Below are 20,629 nucleotides of genomic sequence, written 5' to 3'. Positions count from 1 at the left end.
ACAAACTGGCCAACTGATTGAAATCAAGAACTCGAGGTGGAATGGCAGACAGGCTGAGAAATGTTAGAGTGGAAATATTCAAGGTCTCGGTAGCAAGTCGTGATCTGCAGGATGACGTCCAAGGAAGGAGACTATTTCAGATCGCTTGACCATGAAGTACCAGCTTGTGTGTATGTCCAAGATGGAAGAAACAGACTGGAGAATCATTAAGAAGAATCTGTAAGATTTCAGAGCTTATGCAACCTAAGTGATACAGGCCAGGAAACTGTCAAGGTTGAAACTCAGAACAGAGGAAGCAGATCAAAGCTTAGAAAGGGTCTAGGAGAGGGAAGATGAGAGCGTTTTCAGAAGAGCTGAACTCAGATGAGAGCCTGGAAATCAAGGCAAGGAATTGTGTGAGGACAGGGAACAGAGGTCCAGGGTGAATCTAGGGGTGCACCCATGGTTTAGGATGGGGTACACTAAGAGGAATGAGGAAGGGAGACAGAGGGGTCAAAAGCAGAATGATGAAATGGTTGAAGAGTTTCAGGAGAACAGGTGGGTATGGAATTGCCAGAAATTACAAGGACGAGGGTGAAATCTGAGACATTTGAAGTAAGTGATAGACCCTATACTGTGCAGCAAAGCAGCCATGAGGCACGTGCGGCTACTGTGCTTCACCTGTGGTTCCTTTTCACACCTTTTTTTTTCACCTCATGAACTCTTTCATAGATTTTAAATTCCCTGCTCATCCTATAAAGTATGAGTCCTCCCCTCCCACACAACTTCACTTATTACACACACATATCTGCTAGAGCTTACACATGTCTATTTGTTGACAATCTCCTCCTCTAACAGAGTTGGACCATAAAGAAGGCTAAGCAATCAAGAATGGATGCTATTGACCTGTGGTGTTGGAGAAGACTCTTGACTGCAAGGAGATCCAATCAGTCTATCCTAAAGGAAATCAGTCCTGAATATTCATTGGAGGGACTGATGCTGCAGCTGAAACTCCAATACATTGTCCACCTGATGCGAAGAACTGACTCATTGGAAAAGACCCTGATGCTGGGAAAGATGGAAGGCAGGAGGAGAAGGGGACAACAGAGGATGAGATGGTTGGATGGCATCACTGACTCAATGGACATGAGTTTGAGTAAACTCTGGGAGTTGGTGATGAACAGGGAAGCCTTGCATGCTGCAGTCCATGGGGTCGCAAAGAGCTGGACATGACTGAGTGACTAAGCTCAAGTACCAGAACATCTCATCCTCTGTCATCCCCTTCTCCCACCTTCTGTCTTTCCCAGCATCAGGGTCTTTTCCAATGAGTCAGCTCTTCGCATCAGGTGGCCAAAATATTGGAGCTTCAAGAGACATGAATTTGAGCAAATGCTGGGAGATACTGGAGGACAGAGGAGCCTGGCATTCTGCAGTCCATGAGATCACAAAGAGTTGGACACAACTTAGCGAATGAACAATAACTACTAGAACACAATCTCCTTAAGGGCAAGCAACATGTTTTAGTTATTTGCTAACCCCAGCCACCATACAGTATCTGGCAGGCACAGAGGATACAATAAAGAAAATTAGGGAATTTCCCTGGTGGTCAGGGGCTAAGACTCTGCACTCCCAATGCAGGGGGCATGGGTTCAATCCCAGGTCGTGGAACTAGATACCACATGCTGCAACTAAAGACCCCACATGCCACAACTAAGACCCAGTGCAGCCAAATAAATCAATGTTACCTTTAACACAAAAAAGAAAAGAAAATCAGAAGTAGAGACAGAAAGAAATTTGACCTTCCAGGGAGCAACAAGGCAAGAGCTGAGTTTGAAACAGAAACAACCAAGCATAAAGAGAATGGGTGACATTTTCATGTGCAAAAATCATCAGCCCAGAAACACTAAAAAGAGAAAGGAAAATCTCAGGTATGACAAAGTGAGGAACACTGTAAAATGTAAAATACGAGTAAATACAAATACAGCTAACTGTACAGAATAGCATGACAATGTCATGTGGGGCTTAAAATAGCATATCAATAAAATCCATGCAAATAGTAATCCAAAAGGTGGGAGGATGGAAATGAAATTTCAATGTTCAAAGCTCTACTGTTATCAGGGAAATATTAAAAACAGTAACTTGTATTAGACTAACAAATCAAGAATGCCTATTGCAATATGTAGGATAATAACTACAAAAAGAGTAAAAAATTTTATACCTAATTAATGGAGGATCACAGGGAAATAATATACTGATGAATTCAAAAGAAGGCAAGGAAGGAGAGAAAAAGAAAGAAAAGGTCAAATAGAAAGCAAAAATATGACAATTATAACATATATATTTATAGATCTGTGTGGTGTGCATGTTATATATATAATTACATTAAATGTATTTGGACTAAACAGTCCAATTCAAATGATTATCAGACTATAGATTTTTTTAAAAACTACAGGCTGCCAATAAGAGACACACTTTCAAATATTAGTACACAGAAAGGCTAAAAATAAAAGGATGGAAAAAGATATTCCATGCCAACATTAACTAGACAGGTAAGGTTGCTCAACTCATGAAGTTTCATATCGAATGTGCATGGTACAAACTGACAGAGAATTCAAGATGAGGACATGGACTCTGAAAAAATCATATTACATCATTAAACTATTTTAACAGGAGTTGCTGCCCAGGGTGAATTTTCTTTCTCTACTCAGAGAAAGGTTAGTGCCTAAGAGGAATGAAAAAAAGAAGTTTAGAATAGGGTGGTGAGACCAGCCCAGGTCTCAAAAAGAAAATAAAATAAGCACAGAGGTCACAGAGGACTGACAAATGTCCCCAAAAGTCACAGGGAGCTGAAGGGATTCAGGAACAGACTGTTATGGTCATAGTCACACAGGAAAGAAGATATTCCAGCTGGACTAGATCAGCCCCTATCCTTTTCCAGTTTCTTTTGCGCTTCTGCCTTGGTACAGATCAAAGGTCAGCAAATTATGGCTGGCCTGGTCTCCCTCAGGCCAATTCTGGCCATGTTCATTCATTTATCTTCCAGTAGCTGCTTCTGCACCACGCTGGCAGAGCTGAGGAACTACAGCAGAAACTGTATGGTCCCCAGTGCTAAACATATTTACCATCTGGCCCTTTCCAGCAAGTCTGCACCCCTTCGCATGGTGCTCCAGGGATCCTGGGCAGGTAACCCTAATTTCCTACTGCAGGGGAGGTATGCTAATTCAAACAAAATGTGTTTATCAAGTCTGTACGATATGTGAGGCACTGCATGAGGGTTAAAGTATACAAAGATAAACAGGATACAGTAGTTACATCTGGAAAGAGAGACAGGTTGACAGCTCGAAGACAACATCCCTGATGTACCCTAATCGATATGCTACAGGTCAGGGCAGGTCCCTTTAAGGTATCTGCACTGAACCACAAGGGAAAGGGAGTCAGCCAAACAGAGAAGGATAAGCAAGCAGCCCAAACATAATACCCAGCAGACAGAAAAAGTGAAACAGCATAGCATCTGCTAGAAACTGACATCATTTGCCATGGTTAGAATTTGGACCCACCTAGAGACATGTAAGGAGAGAAACAGATATGAGATCAGGAAAGATCCTGACTTCTTCACTAAGAAGACTTCATCCTAAGAAAAAAAAAAAAAAAACAGAAAACCCACTGCCTTTTCAGCAGACTTGTAGCAGAGTGCTGTTCTCAAAAGATCACATCATAAGCAGTCACAAGAAAAGCCTACAAGGCAGGACAGACTCCCAACAAGGAGACCGTGGAGACACCATGGTTCCCAAACATGACTGCACGTGAGAATCACCTGGGGAGCTTTGCAGACTGCCGCCACACAGGTCTCACCAAAAACCAAGTCGGAATCGGGATTCTGTAGCGACTATTGGGCGATTCCAAGATGCGGCTAGGTTTGGGAACTACTGTGGCAGAAGGAATGTTGGAGGAGAGGGTTTGGGAAAGAGGAAAGTTTTGAACACTAAACATGGATGTCCAGAAGGCAGTGGAGTATGAAATTCTGGAGCATGGGGTAATTTATACTAACTAGCATTTACCAAGCATTAGCAACCAGGCAGAATGGCCAACATTTACTGGCTACCTGCCACATGTCAGGCATTTGGAAAAGTGCTTTTCATGTATTAACTTAATTGAACTCTCCCCATGACCCAGGGAGGTTGGTACTACTGGAATGCCCACTCTGCAGATGATGTTTTACACACATTATGCAGATCCAACTCTCTCAACAATTCTAGGAACTGGCAGCTATCATTATCCCTGTTGCAGAGATAAGGAAAGCAAAGCTCACAGATGTGAAGTCACATGCCCAAAGTCACATCATAAGTATTAGAGAAAGTGTTTGCAGACAGATCTGTCTAACCTCAATGTCTGCTGCAGGTAAATCCACAGGGAAGTTCATGTTGGCCAAGAAGACATTCTGGGAAGAGGAGGTGAAGGCAGAAACTAGGAGACTATCATATTTGAGGCAGAAGAGGAAAAGTCCATAAATGATGAGAAGGAGAGAAGGAAGGAACAGGTAGACACAGCTATTAAAGCAAGGACACAAGAGCAGTTAACTACAGGAACAGACAGAATTGAGTTGTTATTTTTCCTTCCTTTCTGAAAAAAACAGTAATTGAAGCACAGCTGTATTCTAAGGGAAAAAAACCAGATCACAGGAATAGGTTGAAGACTCAAAAGAGAGAAAGGATATTTGAGAAGCAAGGTCTGTGAAGAAGCTACAGCTTTAAACAGGAGTAGATTTCTTTCCTAATTATGGGAAGAAAGGCAAAGTGGTTTAACATGGAGAGGATTGTATGTGCGGGTAATAATTAGATGGAGTTGTTGCCTGATAGCTTTTATCACCTTCATCATCTGCTTCATGGGAGGACAGAATTCATTTTTATTGTATTTTACAGAAGCGTCGGCCTGTGACACATTAGGGGAAAAATTAACTGGTCTTAGAGCTAAAGGAGATCAGTCCTGGGTGTTCACTGGAAGGACTGAGGTTGAAGCTGAAACTCCAATACTTTGGCCACCTGATGAGAAGAGCTGACTCATTTGAAAAGACCGTGATGCTAGGAAAGATTGAGGGCAGGAGGAGAAGGGGACGACAGAGGATGAGATGGTTGGATGGCATCACTGACTCAATGGACATGAGTTTGGGTAGACTCCAGCAGTTGGTGATGGACAGGGAGGCCTGGTGTGCTACAGTTCATGGGGTCGCAAAGAAGTCGGACATGACTGAGCAACTGAACTGAACTGAAGAGCACAATTAGGTTGAGAAGCATGATACGCGACCACAAAAACTGGAGAATAACAGAAAAGGTGGGGCAGGAGTGTAGACAGGTTGCCTGTAACCAGAGAGGGGTTGCCTGAGTGACTGTTGGGACTTGTGACAAAAAGATAACAGGATGCGAACCAGCCAAAGTCTCAAGGAAGATGGGAGAAGGGCCACAAACCCAGCAGAAGCCAGCAAGGAGGAGAGCTGATGGCAGCTACTCATTTCGATGGAGTAGGAAAAATTCACTGCAAAGAATAGGTCCCATTCCTAGTGAGGAGATTCTTCATCTGATTTTACTAGAGAGAACAACACCCCCCTCGTCAGCCACAAATGAAGGTCTGCAGGAAGGAGGTTCATCCTCGGCTGAGCCCATCAAACAGAAATCCATCCCCTAGTGCAAGTTTGCATCATGCAAAATGAGAGCACACGTACCTTTTCAGCAACTGTGCGCATTTCACTTCCAGTATATGTAAATTTGGGGTCATTCCTTTTGGGGATAAATTAGAAAAAAAGGAACTGAGCTTGGGAATATAAAAAAGGTCTCAAAGCAAAGTAACAGGATTAGCAGTTTTTGCAATGAAACAGTAGAGACAGAGAAAGAAGAGGGAAATAAACTGAGACTAGAGCTGTGCTCATGACTGTTAGGAGGAGTCTGAGACACATGCTTAAGTGGCAAGTGCACAGTTTTCATGGTCAAAGCTAAAGTCCTATAACGCTGGATATTAAGCAGTTGAGTTTGCCAAGGAGAAATTCCGCTATGCTTTGACGTTTCAATAAAGGTAACCCAAAGCTTTCACGGCCAAAAGCATTCAAGCTGCTGGAGATCTCAGAGATCCCGGTAGGGTCCACCAGGGGGAGGCAGAAAGCCACTGACAATTTAGACAGAGAAATGGATTAATTGAGGGACACGGCCCCTTCCCATGCACGCCATCTGCCCCAAAGAGCTTTCACTTAGGATCTTGGTTCCCACAACCATATTTTTCACAACCATATCTCAACTGCCAATCCTCCTAACTAGAAAATCAGGTGGAAAACAACTTTCAGAGGTGGGGTGGGATTGAAACTGGGTTATTGAGGGAGCTCCAGAGTCATCATGGTAAGTTAGAATACAACCGGTCCAAAATACTGGGAAAGCTGTGATAATTTGGCGTTAACAGTAACAAAGAGATCAAAAGATAGGAATAAACAAATAGACTCTTACCTTAAGTCATCATTTAACTAGAGTGGGAAAGAGCAGAAAAGATTATTGATCACATTAACCGTATTAGAGGTACACGATGCAGATAAAATGAAAATCAGGTGATAGGTTCCTGTACACCAGCATGAAAGCCTGGACAACTTTTACTTCGGATTGTCAACAAGTAAGCTCGGTCTCTTTCGCCCCCTGCAATATTTAACGCAGCAGAAATTTGGGATTCTTGGAAAGTCTCACCTGTCTTAGGTTATTTGATGTCCTCAAAATGACTCCTAGAGGGACAGTGAAGGCCCTAATCGTGGACGCCTGCTTCCTAATACACTGATGGCCTCACTATAACAGATTCTTTCTGTTCTGACTCGCGGGTTTGGTCACTGGGGTGCTAACTCCAGATCTAAAGAAAAGCCACACAGTACAACCCGCCTACCAATGTAGGAGATGCAGGAGACCCAGGTTCGACCCCTGGGTGGGGAAGATATCCTGGAGGAGGAAATGGCAAGCCACTCCAGTATTCTTGCCTGGAGAATGCCACGGACGGAGGAGCCTGGCGGGCTGCAATACACGGGATCGCAAAGAGTCGGCCAGGACTGAGCACACCCAGGAGAAAATGCAAGTCTTCTCTCCCCCCCCCCCCCGCCGCTCCCCAAGGCTTGATGGGGACCGCTGGGGGCTTGTGGAAGGCTCCAGAAGCTTTCAGCGAGCCGAGGCAAAGGGAAGGACCTATCCAAGGATGAGCCAAGGGGGCCTGTGGCCTGCAGAGCCCCGGGCGCGGCCAGCAGCCACCCAGGGAAGTGGGGGGACCGCTTGGCAGGGTCCTGGCCGAGCTGGGCGGCTGACTTACCTCCCCAATGCACAGCCCCATCACCTCTTCCTTCTCCGTGCTCAGAGCGTGGTTGAGACACACGAGGAAGGCGTCCGACTCCAGATGGACCGCTTGCACTGCCTGCACCACCTGCACCGCCATCTTGGCCCGGCCCGCTCACGTCCGCCTCCGGCCAGCTCGGGCCTGGCCAACCCGCCGCTCAGCCGGGCGGGTTCCGCGGGGGGCGGAGCCTGGGGCTCGGGGCGGGGCGGGGCGCGCGGGGGCGGAGCTGGGGACGTGGGAGCAGGGCCTGGGGCGCAGAGTGGGCGGGCTCGCGGGGGCGGAGCTTGGGACGTGGAGGCGGGGCTTGGGACGCGGAGTCGGGGCCTGGGGCGAGGGACGGGGCGGGCGGGCGCGCGGGGGCGGAGCTTGGGACGTGGGGGCCGGGCGTGGGGCGGGGCATGGGGCGCGGGGCCGTGCGGGCGGGCTCACGGGGGCGGAGCTTGGGAGGTGGGAGCGGGGCCTGCGGTGCGGGTGGGCGGGCGGGGGCGGGGCTTGGGGAGAGGCGGGGCCTGGGCGCGGGGCAGGGCGGGCGGGCGCGCGGGGGAGGAGCTTGGGACGTGGGGGCGGGGCCGGCCCAGCGGCACCTGGGAAACGCCCGCGCCGGTTGAGGCAGGCGTGGCCGTCGGGGCGGAGGGCGGTGGCCGGCCGCGGGCAGGACGTGGGGCCGGGCTCGGGGGGCGGCAGGGAGGCGGCGCTGTCGGGCCGCGGGCGGACGTGGTGTGTGAGGAACGGGCGTACGGCAGGGCCGGCGCCTCCTGCTCGCCGGCGCCCATTTTGCCCGCCCGCCGAGAAGAGCCGTGCGCGGCCTACACGCTCCGGGGACCTCCCGCCAGCGGCATCACTGCCCCCGCCGGCCTTCTCGCGCCCTGGGAACACTCTTTGGAAATTGGGTCCCGAGTTAAGGTGTTCTTTTATTTTGTTTCCAAGTTAGGGGCCCTGAATTTGGGACCACTCTTTCACTGGACCACTTCCGGTAACCGGCCCGCGCCCCGTAACTTCGGTTCGGTGACCTCGGCTCGGAATGCGCCTCGGCTCGCCCCGGGCTCACGTCCCGATCTCGGCTTGAGTGGCCCGGGGTGGGTGACCTGAAGTTGTAGCCTCGCTGCTCTTGAGGCGGATTAATTAGCCCAAGAAACACTATATTCATGTGAGTAACCTCTTGGCAGAAACAGTGCTACACTGTATCTGAAAAGTATCACTCCTAAGCTTGGTGGCTGCTACTTTCTCCGAAGGCTTTTAGGTATCTCTGTGTTTGATACAGGGAAAGGGAAAGGGGAACTCAAGTTTCGATTCGAGGTCGGATGTGTCTCAGATCGCCGCAGATATGCACGAGTTTCCTCAGCTCGCCTTGTCTCGGTGATATCAGACCCGGTGAAATTATACGTAAAAGTCATTTTCTTTGGAGGTGTGATAAAAACGCCATAAGGGAAAGTACGCATCTCCCAACTGCCAAGGCTAGAAATTACACGCAGGTTCTCGAATGAGTCTAAATCAAAGACAATCTATGCGGTGCTGCCGCTACGGCCGGTCAGTGCCTGTTGGTTTGACCGGTATCGTGTGTAGTCTGGGAGCCAGGCGAACAGGCCAGTACTGGAAAGGGAACACGCCCAGGGTGCTGCTGGAGGACGTGTTGATGCTTTGCTCTTCTCCCAAGTCAGTTCCAACCCCAATCTCCCCACAAATAGGGCCAACGTCCCGTGGAACTATCAGGAACATCCATGCCAGCAACCTCCATTGTTTACCTAAAGTTTAAGAATCATATTACAGATCCTTCCACTATTCGTTTTGCTAATGATGAAGCAGGGACGACATTTCAAGTGTGCGATTATACTCGACCTATCCAATTTTGCTCTTAAGCTTCGATTTTACAGCATGTATTCTTTTCAATTGCTCCTCGCGGCTAGTGTGCCCTGAGCTGATGGTGCACGAATGGCTGTTGTTATTATGTTTTCTGATGGGACTTCTTCCGTTTATAACCACTTTTAGGCAGCACTAAAAGAGAAGAAAAACACCTTTTGTCTGTGGTTGGTGTTAGTCAATCTCACATTCAACATTGACAGTCTCTTTTATAATGCTCATGGGTGCATTAGACAGCTCTAAAGTTTAATTGGAGTAGAAAAAAAATAACATTTATGTCAAGTTTACTATGTGCTAGACTACGAAGCATCTCTATGTCTCATATGTGTAAACTGCCCCAGTTGGAACCGGCGTCTGCAACTTCCTAGCTATGTTACCTTATGCAAGTTAGCTAACTTCTCTGTGCCTTACTTCTGTCATCTTTAAGTGAAGGTAATCATAGTATCTCATGAGTGATTGTGAAGATGGCAAGTGTCAATATATATAAGACATGTAGAAACTGCTAGGTAAGTGCTGACAATCATGATCAATATGTTCTTTATCTCATTTAACATTTTAGAAAGCTGGAGTGTAGAGAGCTTAACTTATCCGAGGTCACAGAGCTAAGAAGTGGCAAAACCAGCATTCATATACAGGCCAGACTGACTCCAGGGCTGGCATTCTTGATATTAATAACTTCACTCATTGTAATTAGATGAGTTTATTAATTCACTTCAAATAAAATAAGTGTATCCGACTGATTCAAGTTTGAAAGCTGTTCAAACACCTGGAAGTTAAACCAAATTATAAATTTTTAAAAAGAGACAATAATTCATTTTATACATGAAAAATAATGGTTGTACTTACATACCTAAGGAAGTCCTTCTTTGTGATCTGTCATCTATTTAAAATAGTTTACAAACTGCCTTACTAATAAATAGTCTATCTAGGCCAGTATGGTCCCTGGTCATATTCAGGTTACCATCAAGGTAACCCCCATGGGGGCAATCTTTTTTAGTGTATTCATGGGTATGCTCAGTCGTTCAGTCATGTCCGACTCTTTGTTACTCCATGGATTGTAACCTGCCAGGCTCCTCGGCCCATGGAGTTTTCAGGGCAAGAATTCTAGAGTGGGTTGTCATTTCCTCCTCCAGGGGATCTTCCCCACCCAGGGATCGAACCCATGTCTCTTGCGTCTCCTGCATTGGCAGGTGGATTCTTTACCACGAGCGCCACCTGGGAAGCCCTACATTCATGGGTAATAAAAGAATATAAACACTTTTTTTGGCCACACTGTGAGGCATGCAGGTTGTTCCCCCACCAGGGATGGAACCCATGTGCCCTGAATTGGGAGCACAGACTCTTAACCACTGGACTGCCAGGGAAGTCCCTGTAAACACTTGTTTGAGTCCACTTGAATTTGCATCTGGTAGTGTTCTTGAGTTGAGTGGAACAGGGTTATGTTCTGTGTGTTGTATTGCACTTTGTACCTAAGTTTATCTCGAGGTTTTCAGAGATTCATCTTAGTTCACAGGGCCCTGAAGTTTATGCACAAGTGTCATATAGAGAAGAATGTTCTCTAATCAGATAAATTGGGGAGAATGTTAAAGTTTCGTGACTGCATAACTTGCCAGAGCTTTTATTATCCTTAGGTGCTTTATGCTTCCCTAAGATTCCCAAACTTACTTGACCAAGAAAAAGTTAGGGGCCAGCGTCACAAGGATCACCTTTAGGGAGACTGTGTTCCATTCATACAACCTGTGATTCTGGGGCTGCTAAGTCGCTTCAGTCGTGTCCGACTCTGTGCGACCCCATAGACGGCAGTCCACCAGGCTCCCCTGTCCCTGGGATTCTCCAGGCAAGAACACTGGAGTGGGTTGCCATTTCCTTCTCCAATGCATGAAAGTGAAAATGAAAGCGAAGTCGCTCAGTCATGTCCAACTCTTAGCGACCCCATCGACTGCAGCCTACCAGGCTCCTCCGTCGGTGGGATTTTCCAGGCAAGAATACTGGAGTGGGGTGCCATTGCCTTCTCTGGTGATTCTGGGGGCTTTGCTCTTCATCCCTCTCACTGAGCCTTTGCATTTCTCAGATGAGGTTCTTGTTGATTTGCATTCACAGGGCAGCTTCTCAGTCCCTTGATCCCTGCAGTTGCCTTCCACTGGGCCATCACGCATCTCCGAGTGGGAGTCCAGGGCTGTGTGCTGGGGCTTGTCCCCAGGCTCACCCCACCGACGTCCCGCATGTTGTCCTGTGGGTCACAGTGGTACACGTGGTGCCCTTCCTCTAAGAATATCTCGCAGAGGTTCACAGGCCTCTTGGTAGTGATTTTTCCTAACTTAGCCCATCCAATTGGTTGGCCCTCTATTCTGCTGGCTGTATTTCCTTTCAAAGCCAGGGTAACCAGTAAACGTTTGCTTTTCCTTCAAAACATGTAAATGTCAGTGTGACAATCTGTTAGTTGTTGCCAGGGCCTACCTGTGAAGTTGAGATGGCCCTAAAACCCTCAATGCTGGGTTTCTACTTTAAAGGCGGGCGGGGGGAACACACCAATTTCTTCTGTATTCAAAATTCAGACTTGACTCTGTTTTTGACATTCCTAGTTCTCTTTTCCTGGTCAAGGGATCCCGGACGAGCCCCCAAATGTTATGCCTGATGTCCGAATCCCCAAGCGGGAAGAGAAAAGGCTTCCAAGACAATGCAACTCACAAAAAAAAGGGAAGTTTATTACTGACTCAAGCCAGGGCCTTCTGCCCCCCCCCCCCCCATCACAGTGGTGCAGGGTCAGAAAAAGCCCTGAGCCCAAGCTGTTAGCAAATTTGTAAGATATGCATAAGCAATTAGTAGCTGGCTTAAGCGGATTGGTTACATGTTTGCAAAGCAATTCTATTGGTACAGAGTTTTGCGGGCTTTTCAGCTCTCCCTTTGTTTCTTACTGGGCGCATATTGATTGGCTGGCTCCAGGTTACCTGATGGGGGTAGGGAATCTTACCATTTCGGGGGAAGCTAAAACTTAGCTCTAGGCTGCCTGTCATGGTATTAACCCTGGCAGCCTCACACTAATTACTGTTTTTCTTTTCTTGGATCGCTCCTTTCCAAAGCTATGGGGCGGGGGGCAGGGAAGAGAGGCACAATAGTTGTGTCTGCTAAATGGAAAAAAAGGCTTTGAACAAAATAACAAACAGCTATCTAATCTACCCAAAGAATGAACCACTCTTTACCCATGTTAATATGGCCTTTTGTCTGTCTACTCAGCATACCATGTCCATCCATGCCCAGGAACACTGACTAGTATTTGAGGCTCACAGTGCCCCAATACTGCCCAGTACTATGTTATTCCTTCAGTCTAGGTGCTTATAATACTATATTGGGGTGGGGTGGGGACAGGACTTGTGAAATAAGCAGAGCAAAATGCAAAGCAATTTATAATTAGTGGCCAAAATGTGACTTTTAAACATAAATGTTCAGTAGTCATCAGAGGCAAGATGTTTTCATCAAGGAGTCAGACATATACCCTCTGTGGTCACAGCACTGAGACAGGCAGAGAGGACTGAGAAGGCATATTATACGTGAGTGGACAGGGAGACTGCAAGGAGATCCAACCAGTCCATTCTAACGGAGATCAGTCCTGGATGTCCATTGGAAGGACTGATGTTGAAGCTGAAACTCCAGTACTTTGGCCACCTGAAACGAAGAGCTGACTCATTGGAAAAGACCCTGATACTGGGAAAGTTTGAGGGCAGGAGGAGAAGTGGATGACAGAGAATGAAATGGTTGGATGGCATCACCGACTCAATGGACATGAGTTTGGGTAGACTCCGGCAGTTGGTGATGGACAGGGAGGCCTGCTGTGCTGCCGTCCATGGGGTCGCAAAGAGTCGGACATGACTGAGCAACTGAACTGAACTGGACAGGGAGAACAAGGATACAGCACTAGACACAATGAACCTGCTATCTGGGGGAAGTTGGTCTCAAATAATAGTGATAGTGGCGCTGGTTGTCATTGGTGACAGGTGGGATGTACCCACTGAAGAAGAGGAGGAAGTACAGGAAAAGTCATAAGTTTTGAGTCTGCAGGATCAGGAGAGGCTATGTTGCCACCGAGAGAAATCAGGATTTGGTTAAGGAGAAGGCATTCTGCCTTTGATGAGTTTGAAATAAGAGAGCCGTGTAAGACAAAGGGCTTTCCTTGTAGCTCAGTCGGTAAAGAATCTGTCTGCAATGCAGGAGACCCAAGTTCGATCCCTGGGTTGGGAAGATCCCCTGGAGAAAGGCATGATGACCCACTCCAGTATCCTTGCCTGGAAAATCTCATGGACAGTGGAGCCTGATGGCCTGCAGTCCATGGGGTCGCAGAGTCGGGCACGACTGAGCAACTAACACTTACTTACTTACTTACTCATAAGACAAAAGGTATGATAAGCTCAGAGTCAGGTCCACTCAGGGTACAATGGGCAAAGCAACTGTGATGCTCATAAATCATTCATGCCAATCAAACCATTTCCTCCCTCTCTCAAACATATTTCCATGTACCTTTCAGTGAAGGTAAACTAACAAGGAAGGTAAACTAAAAATTTCCTTAACTAATGTTAAGGAAAAACAACAACAAATAAGACTCAGCTTGTTCTGGCAAAGAAGGCTGGGTTCATCTCAGTTCTCCTCTCGGACTTCACCCTGCATTCTGGCTTCTTGTTTGCTCTTGACAATCTCATTTTGAGGGTTTAGCAACCTCCCAAGCCGTATTGCAGCCCCTCTCCTACCTAATGGTCACCCAGTGGGAATAGAAGGCCTCTGTTTTTTTTGGAGTGGATTCCCCAATGGCATGTCTGCACCCTGCCCAATGTAGAGGTCCAGGGAAGCCACCCTGTGATGCTGTAACCTGGCCCCCAAAGGTTCATTCCTGCAAAATGCAGGTCAAGTTATTGTGAGACCCTGAAATCCGATCCAGAAGTGGGAAGAGGATCCTCATGGTAGAGCTGAGTTTGTGTTATGTAAGAGTTGGCCCCGAAAGTGTGCTTCGCTTACACCTCTCAAAGAGCAGGTGGGCTTTTCTGCTCTTCTGACTTGGGAAAACAGAATGTAAAGCCATCCATCTGTGGGAGAATGGGCTCCTGTGACATCTGAAGCATAAAAATGAATCGAGATGGGTAACTCTCATTTGCCGTCTCTCAACTCTGAACCATCGTGATCCCAGAGTCTCTTGGAACTGAAACATTCCATGTTGTGACCTTATTTATATATTTTCCCTAAAAAGAAAACTGCCTTCTGGAAATGCCTAGCCCCTATAAGTAAGCTTTCTAAGAAAACTGGTAAATAGGTCGTTTGCCCTTTAAAATAAAATTCTGATTGCCATTTAGAAAGCCACATACATGATTACATGATTTGACCTGCACAGTCTTACCTTTTAAGATGGAAACTGCTTGGAAAGGGCTTTTACTTGGGGACGGATGGCATGCATGCATCTGTTCTACTGCTTTCCTGCCCCAATAAGTGTGTCCTGTGCACTGCTGTGCATACTCCTTGGCTCACTACATTTTGTCCGATGCTGCTTGCGGAATGCAAAGACTGCGAGACCAGCCCCCAACCCCTGGCTTCCCATTAGCGCTGTTCCTACGTGTCCCCAGAACCCGTTCCCTCCCCAAGTTCTCGAGTGCTTCGCCGTCAGCAGCCTCACCCGAGGTTCCGCCCCAAGTTTCAAACCAGCCATGAGCTTCAGATGCCCCGGGTTCAGTGTAGACAGTGCGAGTAGGCGTCAAAGAGGTTAGCTTCTAGTTGGTGGTTGCTAGTACCAGGTCCCCTGGCTCATGGGTGTGTTCAGTCCAAGCCCCAAAGTCACACCTGTGTCCTGTGCACGGGTGCTGCAGGCTTAGCTGGAGAAAAGCAGGGCTAGCATTGGACCCCAAAGCCCAGGATGGCAGGACAGGATGTGGGGGCCCCACCCGATCGCCTCTGGGTTCACCAAGAGGGTGTCTACCGCGACGAGTACCAGCGCACGTGGGTGGCCGTCCTGGAAGAGGTAATTGTTTCTCCTTTGCGGATTTCTTGATCGATTTTTTGCTTTCAAGCACATCCATCGCACCATCCTGAAGTCTCTGGTTTTCTGTGTGATCGCTTCTCTCCACCAGGAGACGAGCTTCCTAAGGGCCCGAGTTCAGCAAGTTCAGGTTCCTTTAGGTGATGCAGCCAGGCCAAGCCACCTTCTCACCTCCCAGCTACCTCTCATGTGGCAACTCTACCCCGAGGAGCGCTACATGGACAACAACTCTCGCTTGTGGCAAATCCAGCATCATTTAATGGTAGGCCTGTTGCTTAATCATGTTTTTTTTCATTGTCCTGGGCCTCTTATGACAGAGTACTCTATAAACTTTTCTTTTTCTGGCAGGTCAGGGGCGTACAGGAGCTGTTGCTTAAGCTTTTGCCTGATGATTAACCGGGTATGTATTTTCTCTCTCTCCCCCGTCCCTACCCTGCTGCTGCTTTTTCGCTCTGATCGTGGTGATGCTAATGATCTTTTCTTTTCCACCCCCCCAGGTGCTGGGATTCTAGGAAGAGATGCTCCACTGTTCTGTTCAGTAAATGACAATCACGACATTCACCACTGCAGTGCACCCACCTGTGGGCCTGGGGGTGGGGTGGGGCACGGGGTGAAAAACTGCTCAAGAACACAGAAGTTTAGAAAGGGCCATGAAGAACACAGAAAGTGGAACTGCAGAGGAAGGGTTATGCAGGCAGAAAGCAAGCCAACACAAGCACGTAGTTAGGATACGTAACTTGCCATTGACTCCTTTGGAAATTGCCATAGACCCGTTAACGGACATCATCTGCTGGACCTGGGATCTGATGAATCCCACAAAAGTCAGCACCTGCTACAGAACAGATGCCCCGATCACCAAGGACTTGGTACTGATTTAGAGAGAAGAGAGCAACTGCTAGCAGCATCAGCATCTCTTTGTCGCTTATTTGCCCTGCAGCAATTCACCTGCCTTTCCTTCTCCCATCCTGTAAATATCCTAGGTTTTGCGCCAGTTCCCATCCCAGTACTGACCTAACTCAGATCTACTGAGAAGTTAGGGGGCTCTGAGGGGAAAAAAAGAGAGAAAGGAGATTATTTGCATTCATGAAATAGCTACCAAGGCTCCTGGGCCTTTTTCCTTTCTGAAATGGTGTCTTCACATTATTAGAAGTTGCTGATCAGAGTCATGGGCACTTAAGTTTATTCTCTGGTTTCAAATATCTGAAGTTGGTTTCTGTAAGAACTCCAAGAAAAATTTTAACTGCTTACCTAGCACCTTTCTCAGGAAGTAGTAATAGCACCAAATATTGCTGATTCACTACCCGATAAAGACATTCCCTGAGTTAAAATACTCATAGCACTTTATGTACATTAAAAGTAAGGTTTTACTTGTTAAAAAATCTCGGGAATAATAGCTATCATGTGTTCAGTCCTTACTGCCTTCCAGGCACTGTTCTATGCAGTTTATCACCTTTATGACATATAATCCTTCCATCAGTGCTTTCAGGTAGGTATTATCCCTATTTTACACATCAATAATTAGGAAAAAGGCTCAAGTAGTTAAATCGTTTATAAAGGTGGTTCTGTAAGTCATAGAGCCATCAGGTTGCAGCTCTGGCTCCTCTAGCCCAATGTTGGTTTACAGTGGTCAAGATGAGTTGAATTCAAGGGTTTTTTTCAAGCTATTTATATTTTCCAAGCCAAATGCAATATTATACAAATACAGCATATTCATCCTGTGAACGGGAAGAATGTTTTAGTGTAATTGTTTTCCAGCAATTGTAAGTGCATACTGCTTGTCTCAGAAGAAAATTCCATCTAGAGGGGGTTTAAAGTCTTTATGTATAAAAAACAAAATAAACATAATTTTTCTTATTTTAGTTTTCTGGATATGCCGCAGAAGGATCCGTGCCAGAAACAAGCCTGTGAAATACAGAAATGTTTACAAGGTAGTACGTTAAATGCTTTTTCTATGTTTCCACTTTATCTGTGAACTAACAAGAGACCAAGTGTTCTTTTTATCAGCAGACAATACTAACTCTACTCACAATATAATATTTCTGTAATTAATTTATCGTCAAGATTTTCCTCATTATATCAACAAAGATGGCAGAAAATAAAGCAATGTGACCTAAGCTTAGGGTTAACAAATCCTGGTTGTACGTTTAGAATCACCTGGCAAACTTAAAAAACTTGCCTAGAACAATTAAATCACACTCTCTGCAGCTGGGGTCTGGGTAGGACTCAATCGAAATAGTTAACCAGGTGAATTTTTAATACACAGCCAGAGTTGATAATCACTAAGCTGAGCAAAGTCATTTTTAAAAAAGACTAGTTTTAAATGGGTTGGTCATACTTTACAAACTCACTTTGGTGGCCGACAACTCACTTTTTAAGAGCAATCATGTTAGAAGATGTGGGGTGAAAATACAATTGGGATTCAGCAACAAACTTAAAGGCAAAAGTTAATTTCAGCTAAGGCATATTTGATATGAAATCAAATATTGGTCCATTTTGTTGGACCAAGTGCTAGAAGATTTTAGTTTTTTAAATCAGCCAGTGATTACTAGCAGAAAGCTACAAGGCTATCTGAATTTGAAAACTGATTTTTTTTATCATTTTTTCCCATTATTAAAGTAACAGACATGGATCCCCATGAAAATATAAAAACAAAAGAGGAGAAAATGTTCAGAATTCACCCAAAGACTCACCACCAAAGAAAACCCTTGTTTGTATATTTCCATTGAGCTTTAACTTTCATTCTTGGACTTTTCCATTTATGATGAAAGCAATATTTTTAAAATCTTTTAATCTGAAATGTTAATGGAAAATAAGAATGCCATTTTTTTCATCCTTTTCTTTCCTTTCTCCAAATTGACAAAAAAGGAAGGGGAATTCCCTGGCAGTCCAGTGGTTAGGACTCCATGCTTTCATTACCATGGGCCCAGGTCATCCACCCCCTGCCCGCCTGCCTGCAAAGAATGCTTTTCACAATTTCTTCTCCCACATAAATTCTTAGGTGATTCTGATTCTTTCCTGATTTGAATTAGCAGCATATGGCTAAAGGAGAATACACATCAAGTTAGAGCTGGTTACACCCCCTTGCTGCGGTGAAAGCTGGAAGGACTGAAATAGAGACCATTAAATACTCGCTGGATGACAATCGCAATTGAAAGGACTTTAAATAACATTGACTTAATCCTTTCACCCGTGACATGGATATAAGCTTTGTAACTTGTCTAGGGTCACAGAACTAGTAAGGGGCACAGTGACGATTGGAACTCCTTTGATCTGGGTCTAAACCTGGACTTAGCTGCCCAACCATACTCTTGCTAATCTGAATTGTCTTTCCTATCCCAGACTAACCCCCATGCACCCCATTTTAGTACTGGGGAACTCAAATCAATCAGCTTACCTAGAACCTTTAGATCAAATCCTCCTAGACTTAGGGTCTATCTTTGGCAGGGATATGCAAATGTTTTATGTAAAGGACCTAACAGGAAACATTTTAGGCTTTGGAGGTCAGGAGGACTTTGGGTGGGTGGGTGTGGTTGTGGGTGTGGGTGTGTGTTTACAACCTTCTATAAAAACCATTCTTAGCTCATGCATGGGAAGTCGCTTCAGTCATGTCTGACTCTGTGCGACCCCATGGACTACAGCCCACCAGGCTCCTCTGTCCATGGGGATTCTCCAGGCAAGAATACTGGAGTGGATTGCCATGCCCTTCCCCAGGGGATCTTCCCAACCCAGGGATCAAACCTGCATCCTTTATGCCTCCTGCATTGGCTGGTGGGTTCTTTACCACTAGCGCCACCTGGGAAGTCCCCAAATAAATTTATTCTTAGCTCAGCTGTTAAAAAGAGTAGAATTCAACCCTGAGGCTGCAGTTTCTCAACCCCTAATGCAAAGGTATCTTTGGGAACATCTGGCAGCCAACTTAAACTGAGTACAAACTAATGTGCAAGGGATTAGTGACTCCTCCCTACAAAAAAAAAGAGAGGTTAGAAACCGCTGCCCTAGAAGAAGGCACATAAGTAATCAGCCTTAAAGAAAAAGAAATTAGATGTGAAAATATCTTTCGAGCACTTTGTAAATCATACTTTTCTTCCTTATTAAGCTGCGATGGGTCTCTAAATCAGAAAGAATTCAGTGGACGTGGTTACATCCTCTTTCTTCCATGTCTGTAGGTACATTAAGGTGAAAGGGACTGGGAAGTTCAGGTCTCAACGTCCCTGTGCCTGAGTCCTATGAGATCATGACTAGGGTCTGCCTGTCTGTCTTTCAGCCAACAACTACATGGAATCTAAGTGTCAGGCTGTCATCGAAGAACTGCGTAAGTGTTGTGCTCGATATCCCAAGGGAAGATCTCTCGTCTGCTCAGGATTTGAGAAAGAAGAGGAAGAAAAGCAGACACTGAAGCGCACACCACAGTAAAGTTCTGCTGAGAACCGAAATGCTGCTCTACGTTTCCACCATGCGGGTTTTATTTATCCTCCTGACTCTTTCTTCAGGCCAGGTAGCAGCAAATATCCAATGAAAAAGTCAACTATAAAAGTTAATATGCCATCTATGCAGAACAAATATAAATATATTGAACAAATGTGTAGAATGTGATAAAACTGAGCTGCTAAAATAAATCTTTTCAGTGAACATTTTTGGTTTGGTATATGTGATATTTTGCTTTCTTGTTACTAAAGGCAGATTTGACTGCTTGTTCGATAGGCGATAATGGAGGGTCAAGTGTCAGTAGAAAAGCAGGCAAGCTGGAGAGGACGTGTACTCTTGTCCTCACTCCAATTCTGAAGATTATGATCAGCCATGACAGTTTTTAAAGGGAAAAGGAGGAAGAATCTCAGGGAATCATTGATGCAGGAGGTTGGCTTCTGCATCCTTCTCCTTTGTGTGCAGACTAGCTGACTCTTCAGATGTTATCTTGCTGGCAGGATTACTTATGAGGGCTACTGGGGGCGGAGGCCTACTTACTTCTGTCTAGGAAAAGAATCAACATGTTAGGCGAGGCATGGTGTGCATTCAGGAGAACATAAGTCAGGAGTTTGCTTAAATTGCCTGGTGATCTCATTCCTATGATCAGGTTCTTTTAAGGTTACAGGGGAACCAGAAATGGGCAAATAGGAAAAGGGCAAAAGAGCTGCTTTCTTTATAACAAAATATATATTTGGTCTTTATCTCCATTCCTGGCACTGTGCTCCTAAAACTCTTAGAATTTCCTAAGTGATAAGTGCAATCAGGGAAAGCAAAGAGGAACTAAGGAGCCTCTTGATGAAGGTGAAAGAGGAGATTGAAAAAGCTGGCTTAAAACTCAACATTCAAAAAACTAAGATCATGGCATCCAGTTCCAACATTTCATGGTAAATAGATGGGGAAGAGAAACAGTGACAGATTTTCTTTTCTTGGGCTCCAAAGTCACTCAGGACAACACTGCAGCCATGAAATTAA

At 45.8% G+C, this 20,629-nt stretch overlaps 3 protein-coding genes across 9 annotated transcripts in view; 2 read left to right on the top strand and 1 right to left on the bottom strand.

Moving 5' to 3' along the window:
- BRCC3 (BRCA1/BRCA2-containing complex subunit 3) overlaps nucleotides 1–7,495 on the bottom strand; it is a 60,482-nt gene extending 52,987 nt beyond the window's left edge. The window contains exons 1-3 of one of the 3 annotated variants that reach the window (XM_065916610.1): nucleotides 7,300–7,495; nucleotides 6,465–6,481; nucleotides 5,696–5,750 (exon numbers count right to left, since the gene is read on the bottom strand). In XM_065916610.1, coding sequence (XP_065772682.1) covers nucleotides 5,696–5,750; nucleotides 6,465–6,481; nucleotides 7,300–7,422 — 195 coding nt within the window. In that variant the 5' untranslated portion in view covers nucleotides 7,423–7,495. The remainder of the gene's footprint in view (nucleotides 1–5,695; nucleotides 5,751–6,464; nucleotides 6,482–7,299) is intronic. The other 2 variants (XM_065916608.1, XM_065916609.1) reach the window with 2 other exon arrangements.
- Nucleotides 7,496–7,948: 453 nt separating this feature from the next.
- Nucleotides 7,949–19,822, top strand: CMC4 (C-X9-C motif containing 4). Of its 5 annotated transcripts, XM_065916615.1 has the most exons (5): nucleotides 15,416–15,455; nucleotides 15,542–15,593; nucleotides 15,691–15,731; nucleotides 17,054–17,121; nucleotides 19,458–19,822. In XM_065916615.1, the coding sequence occupies exons 3-5, from the start codon at nucleotides 15,712–15,714 to the stop codon at nucleotides 19,604–19,606; spliced, it is 237 nt and encodes a 78-aa protein (XP_065772687.1). In that variant the 5' UTR covers nucleotides 15,416–15,455; nucleotides 15,542–15,593; nucleotides 15,691–15,711; the 3' UTR covers nucleotides 19,607–19,822. The 5 variants fall into 5 exon arrangements, with proteins under 5 accessions (XP_065772688.1, XP_065772687.1, XP_065772685.1 ...); XM_065916616.1 differs by lacking the exons at nucleotides 15,416–15,455; nucleotides 15,542–15,593; nucleotides 15,691–15,731 and adding an exon at nucleotides 7,949–8,470; XM_065916613.1 differs by lacking the exons at nucleotides 15,416–15,455; nucleotides 15,542–15,593; nucleotides 15,691–15,731 and adding an exon at nucleotides 15,928–16,059.
- On the top strand, nucleotides 8,478–15,775 carry MTCP1 (mature T cell proliferation 1). Its single transcript, XM_065916611.1, has 4 exons — nucleotides 8,478–15,175; nucleotides 15,285–15,455; nucleotides 15,542–15,593; nucleotides 15,691–15,775. The coding sequence occupies exons 1-3, from the start codon at nucleotides 15,071–15,073 to the stop codon at nucleotides 15,587–15,589; spliced, it is 324 nt and encodes a 107-aa protein (XP_065772683.1). The 5' UTR covers nucleotides 8,478–15,070; the 3' UTR covers nucleotides 15,590–15,593; nucleotides 15,691–15,775.
- Nucleotides 19,823–20,629: the final 807 nt, after the last annotated feature.

This window comes from Muntiacus reevesi, chromosome X (assembly GCF_963930625.1).
Source record: "Muntiacus reevesi chromosome X, mMunRee1.1, whole genome shotgun sequence".
NCBI classification, from domain to species: Eukaryota; Metazoa; Chordata; class Mammalia; order Artiodactyla; family Cervidae; genus Muntiacus; species Muntiacus reevesi.
The sequence above is the reverse complement of the archived record's forward strand: the minus strand, read 5'-3'. Positions and strand labels throughout refer to the sequence as shown.